The 6,613-nt window shown below is 31.3% G+C and overlaps 1 protein-coding gene across 1 annotated transcript; it reads right to left on the bottom strand.

Moving 5' to 3' along the window:
- Nucleotides 1–281: 281 nt before the first annotated feature.
- Nucleotides 282–6,242, bottom strand: LOC143627758 (type IV inositol polyphosphate 5-phosphatase 9-like). Its single transcript, XM_077097512.1, has 8 exons — nucleotides 6,189–6,242; nucleotides 5,887–6,065; nucleotides 5,487–5,594; nucleotides 5,022–5,382; nucleotides 4,415–4,605; nucleotides 972–1,080; nucleotides 682–836; nucleotides 282–609 (listed from the first exon to the last, which is right to left on the bottom strand). Exons 1-8 carry the CDS (start codon nucleotides 6,198–6,200, stop codon nucleotides 357–359), a joined length of 1,368 nt encoding a protein of 455 aa, XP_076953627.1. The 5' UTR covers nucleotides 6,201–6,242; the 3' UTR covers nucleotides 282–356.
- Between the last annotated feature and the right edge of the window lie 371 nt (nucleotides 6,243–6,613).

The following is a 6,613-nucleotide window of genomic DNA, read 5'->3' as shown; positions in this document are numbered from 1 at the left end:
AATGCTTCATATTCAAACCCATCGTATTTCCTTAATAGGTTCATGCAATTCATTACGGATCTGAACCATTTCGAGTGCTATGCAAGAACCCGCTAAAATTAGGGCAATTACAATCACATTGGTATCAAAGTTGTGGAAAGAAACAACAAACGTCAAACCTTTTATTTTTCAAATAATATTATATATGTAATGTCTCAAACATTCGTATTTACATATATTACTCCAAGAAAAATGATGGCGGAATTCTTTGGTTTGAGTAGCATGCACAACAATAGTATAGCTGAAACCCGAAACTCTATTTACATAGTTTTGTTTCACTAGTTAAATATTTTAGATAAAATCGCAGGTGATCACTATCACGGGGTCATTTTACTCTTGATATGGAAGCTTAAGCGGCCAGAGTACTCATCATCAGAATGGAAATCTAAATTGGTTTTGGGTCGACGTCCAAACCTCTCTGATAAACAAATGCTTTGGTACCTTGTTCGTGATACTTTAACTTCAACAGAAAACATAGCTTTTACAGGTCTGTGATCTGACAATCTGGTTTCGCTTCTTGTGTAAAGAAGTTGCTTTAATCCTTCACCCGTCCAAATTATCCTATCACACCTATAAACACAATAATGTAAATATCATACCATAAAGAAATCATTGATGCATGAAATTAAAGAGAGAAGCTACCATGCAGGAGCACGTTTCTTCTTGGGTTTGGTACCCAAATAACCACAACCATAATATTCATCACAGTTAAGTTGATATTTGTAAGTAGGAGCAAAACTTATAGTTCCTTCATGCCATGTTTCAAATGATTGTCCATCCATGAGTTCCATTCGAAGCTTTAGATATTCAAAGACCACAATCAACCCGAATTCGATTATATTAAATCTTAAATTAAAATGTTGTATAAAGTTGTAATAGATTTTGAACTTAAATATGACATGCTTGAAATTTTACGGTTTTTATTAAGTTACCTGGTCATTCTCAATCAGCGTATTCCAATCCTTTCGGTTAACTAGTAATCTTGTTTCGCTTTCTGGCAACGAAATCCTATAATTTAAATCTCCCAGCAAGATAACACGACTGTTGTCAAAGAAAACTACATGAACAAAACATACATACTTTTGCGGATGATTTAGTGGAATTTTTCAAAGTATATTTTCTAAATTGGTATCATAATTTTCAAGTAAACTCCTAGAAAAAAATAAACAATTCACTGACTAACATGAATGGTTGCTTCTTTTAAATAATGAACATGTTTTAATCATCCAGTAATAACAATAATATAATATCAACTTGCACACATTTTATAAGCTATAGATACCAAGCAAATCAATCAAGCAATCATCTCTTTGGGGCGGTTATTAATATTATAATTGACAAAAATTATTGACCTCAAGTTTGTTTTTTTGTCAATTGTCAACAACATATAATCCATCTAAGAAAACAAGCCATTTAGAACACTGCTTTGAATTGGACCTACGGTTCTGTTAAGAGGTTTAAACCGGCATAGAATTATTCTTCTTTGGGAAACATTTTTGAAATATATCTTCTTTTATCTTTCGAACGACGACTTTAAAAGAAAAGGCAAATCTGGCAAGCCGCTAGGCACTAGTACAAACAACATTAGAAATCAAAATACACCAATTAGTCCACAAGACCATGATAAGTACTTAAACGAGAACCTAATTTTAATTCAAAAATAACCCAAAGTTTTTTTTTTTTCCTTTTTTGAGCAATTTGATAACCCAAAGTTATTAAATTTATTATATGGTTTTTGGATTTGAACCCACATGTTCTTGTTAAAATGAGAGAGCATTCTAACATAAGATACGGATTCTGTAATTCTAGATATATTACCCAAATAGTCTTGAAAGTCTTTAATATCTTTCATTTGTAAAGATTTATAGCTTTATCTTATTTTCTTCATTTTTTTATTTTTAGAAATCTAACTAATATATTAAATCAACACAATTTTGTCCACATGTCCTTCACCTTGGTTGTTTACATAGGCTTCTATGTCATCAACCTTCCATAAATCTAATTTTCACATATTCATATTAAAATTTAATAAATGATGTTGACTTTTATATTTTTGTAACTTATTAATGTAATTATGATATTAATTATTTTAATTATTGTTAGAATTAAAAAACTTATTAAATTTACTAGGTTTAAATTGTTCATCATTCCTCTTTAAAAGACACATGCTTCGTTCAAAAATTATAACGCTTCCCATCGTTTGTAACCAGATTCTTCGCCTCGTCTATAATCGACTATTCATGATTTGTCGGTTTCATAATCCAAACAACATCAAATATGTTCATCGTTTGCAATTATCAGGTATGATTTATATTTTAGTGTTTAATCGATTTTTGTGAATAATAACATCAAATTGTATACACACTTTTATAGTACCAAGTGTTCCATAGAGATTGCAAGTTTTTCTTTTAAGTATTTACTTTTGATGTTACCGTAAAAGTTTAAATTTTTTTTGTAATATTTCTATGTCTTGAATGTTGATTTTATAGCATGAGACAAGATAATTTGGATGTTGATTTCACTATATCATTAAGTATGTGTTATCTTTTATTTATTTTTTTATTAATATGGCATTTGCATTTTACTAAACTTATGATATATATATATAGGGGAGATTTCAAATGAGAACCCCTTTGAGTTTTAAGAACTCGAAAGAACTCAGTGTAACAATTTTTTTTTTGAAATTTTTTTACACATACGTAATATATGTAGGTTACATATACGTAAAAAAATTACAGAATTTTTTACGCGCCGAGACGACTTATTACACCCAAATGGCCAGGCAAAGGATGGGAAGACACGGGGAGACCCGGGTTCGATCCCTGATGCCGACCGGATTTTCCCTGATGCATAAAACCTGTCTTGCCTTCGGGCGGGGTGAGCGGGGGTTTTACCGGGAATGCCAAATGATCCTTAGGTTCCAGCATGGGTCCCGATAATGTCAACATAGTCTGGACCGAGGGTGATGGGGCCGCGAATGCGGTCGCGTTATCACTTAACCGAGAAAGTCGCCGTTCAAAAAAAAACGAACGTAAAAATTAGTGTAATCACTTACAACTTTATTCTCTCTCCTACTTTGACTTTTTAGTCAGATTTAATCTCAACCACACAATCCAGTCCATTTAATAAAATGTGTGGCTAAGAATTGAGTTCTTAAGTTCTTAAAACTCAACACAGTTCTCAAAATATCCCCTATAGGGGAAGTATAAAATGAAAACCCACTTGAGTTGTGAAAATCCTATGTAATATCGTTTTTTTTGTTACACACGTAATATGTGTTGTTACATTTAATACAAAACATCGAAAAATAAAAAAAAAACATTTTTTTGCTATTTTTTAATATTTTTTACGAATTTTTATCTATTTTTCAGAAGAGAGAAAATGTTATATACATGTTTACATTTTTTATTAACTTTAATTGTGGACCACAATATTTAAACTTTAATTAAAAACATGTGATTAAGAATGAGTTTTTATATTAATTTCAGTCAGTTTAAATATAAATAACATTTAATATAGTATTTATAGTTATATAATTTAAATATCATTCTAAGTTACCTATGAGGTTAACAGGTTTTTAATTCTGGTTTGACTGATCTGACTAATTAATCAGTAAGACGACTGGTTTGATAGCGTTATGTAAAACAAAACTTAAATGGGTTATACAAAATAATTACCACAAAAAGTAAAACTCTTTATAACACTTTTCTTTCAGGTAATTTTTAATATAAAGTTTAAAAGAGATCTTTGAAGATGGGGTTTCAAATGAGCCATTATTAAAACCAAGCTATATTTCTTTTCGTTAAAACTTGAAAGCTCCTCACAAATTAACGACAGAAATTAAATAATATAAATACCTTTCTTCTTAATTTTTTCATAAACCATTTATTAGTATCATTTTGGTGGTTAATAAAAAACTTAAAAAAAAAAAAAAAAACATGTGATCAGTAAGATAATTTGTTCTTGTAAAGGTAGTTTAATATTCATCAGCCGACTTCATACGAAAACGACGATACAAAAACATCAAAACTTAAATAAATTGAGGATCACTTGTTGATTTTTTGTGTCGCATTCTTGTTATTAGTTTAATATTTGCAGGTAAATTAATCCAACTTGGTTTAAAGTATAAAGCAAATATGATTGGCAGATGACAAAATAAATAAAAATTGTTATATTCGATAGCAACTTATTAACTTTTTTCAAAACGCGATATTCGTTGTTTTCCTACAAACAAACGATCTCTTTCAGTTTATCGTCAATGAATATGATATATACTCATGAAATAAAGGTTCATAAAGTGGAGTTTTGACCAATTATGTGATATATATTTTAAATTTTTGGTTTTCAAATAATTAGTTGTGAATTGGAAACATACTCGTGGTCTAGAATAGTTTTGGGCAAGTCAAGTGACGGTCCCATGGCTGTTGGAAAACTTGTTCGTGAAATAATCTCTGTGACATTCGAGTTTCTAACTCTCTCATCTCCTTCTCTCCCTCCCGATGCTAGGTGCACACATACGAAGCAAAAACTTGTCTCGTGAAACTGAAATCGGACTGAAACCGAGCCCTATCAATCACCACATGCAAAAAGTTAAAAGATACTCGAGGCGCATGCACGCACATACATATATGCAGACACATACATGTGTATTGATTAAATCGAACTTACTATGGAACATTTTAAAGTTGATGGTTGCGATTCACCATTTTATTATCTTTTTCTGAAATGATAAACCCTACATACTTCTATTTTAGGTTTAGGGGTTACATGAAATAACAAAGAAGATTCTATTTTGGACCATGGTTTATATATGGTAGTTCCAAAGATAGAGTTTATAATATATACATTTGTCATATTCGAAACAAAAGCTATCTAATCATACTTCTCTTGAGTTATCTATAACGAGTTCTCATGGTTAGCAAAATACTCGTCATAGATAAATGTAATTGATTTTTAAGAATTTATTTTGAACACAATTATACCTTGTTGCCAAGGCATCCCATGATGCCACAACCTACGCAAGAGACACTAGGGTTTTGGAAGAATGGATGAAGATCGCTGCGAACCCATACCGATATCATTATCCCAACCATTTGTTTGCTAACCAGGCATCGAAATTCAGGACGGATCATGCTATATTCAGTATTTTTATTCTTTCCCTTTGTCACATGTAGTTGTTTCTCGCTCAAGTTATTATTATTGTTATTGTCATTGTTATTACAGTATTGGTCGTGTGAGTTCTTGTTTAGAGTTCTCCTAATCAAGGAGTTCCATTTCATCGATATTTTCTTCTTATCCGGTCCAAGAACATTGGAAGCTCTTAGAGGAACCACTTCTTGAAACCTTAAAAGCATGCATGGATTGTGCAGTTGTTAGAGATTTGCTTTGTTCAATGAGAATATTTTAATTATAAAACAAGCTTGTTCTTTAAGTTACTAAAAGATTACCCAAGCACATAAATATCGCATGTACTATTGCTTGTATCCAATAAATCATCAATATTTAAATCTTCGGTAGGTGCAACCCCGCCAACATTCCATGTACTAACGAATATCCTTCATATTATAATCAAAACAAAATCAGTTAATGGATAAATTCTTAAATTAAATTAATTATATAAATCAGTTAGGTGCATCAACTTTTAGGTTTACTTTTTAACTATATATGTAACCCACCAATAGAAAACTCACGGTACCACCAATACCTAGGTAATATAAGGTAATTGCAACTTACGCTAATAGGTGACTTTCAAGAGATTATGGTAAAAATCAATAAAATCAAAATTTGAACCTAGCCTAAGATGTCTTAAATAAAAATCATGTACGTATTTCTGTATAGACATCTTACTTGAACTTTTGTGCATCATGGTGACCAGTCATGAGAACCTTAGGACTCAGGACAGGTTCGAGATCCAATGTTGGAAGATCAAGAAAAGAATATGCGTTTACTGGGAAGTCCGCAACAAAGTTGTTTGATCCTAATGTTTTCCTTAGTAGCTTATTAGCTACCAGTCTTGGCCACATAACCTTAAATACAACATAAGAATGTCAGCTTCCTTGTGCATGTTAATTATATTAGTATATGTATATATACATTTGCATGTTGTGTGAGTGTGTGTGTGCGCGCGCGTGAGAGAGAGAGAGACTCACTTCTCCTCGCATCGTGTAAAGGAAAGTGTTGGTAGAGTTCAAGATGAAGGGAGAGCATAAAAGAATTAGACCCTCGATCAACAAATTTAAGAAAACAATCAACGGAATATAAAGACAGAGAAAAGAGAAAGAGAGAGGGTCCTTATTTATTTATTATTTTATTGAAATTATAAATTGTGTTCAATTTCTTAATATTTTATAGGAGAGCAAGTTGTAACTATAAAATCAATAAGTGACGTAGGTAGTGATGTCGATGCATGGAGAAGGAGAAGTATTACTTGAAATGACACAGTATACTAGCGAAAATGGTAGGTGATTATTCGTTCACTGAAAATACTCCTAATAATAAACTAATAAATAAAATAATAATAAGGGGTATGGTAATGCACAAATGAGATTATCATGCCGAGCATTGGAAGCGAATA

The sequence above is a fragment of the Bidens hawaiensis genome, unplaced genomic scaffold (genome assembly GCF_021521415.1).
Source record: "Bidens hawaiensis isolate Kalapana, Puna unplaced genomic scaffold, B.hawaiensis_p1.1 tig00004733_1, whole genome shotgun sequence".
Taxonomy (NCBI): domain Eukaryota; kingdom Viridiplantae; phylum Streptophyta; class Magnoliopsida; order Asterales; family Asteraceae; genus Bidens; species Bidens hawaiensis.
This window is presented reverse-complemented; position numbering and strand designations above follow the sequence as displayed.

What these genes read in the sequence shown, in the direction of transcription:
- LOC143627758 (XM_077097512.1), bottom strand. An exon ending in TGGGATGCCTTGGCAACAAG is followed by an intron (nt 4,606 to 5,021) that starts GTATAATTGTGT and finishes GGTGATTGATAG; the next exon opens with GGCTCGGTTTCAGTCCGATT. An exon ending in AAGAAACGTGCTCCTGCATG is followed by an intron (nt 610 to 681) that starts GTAGCTTCTCTC and finishes TTGTGTTTATAG; the next exon opens with GTGTGATAGGATAATTTGGA.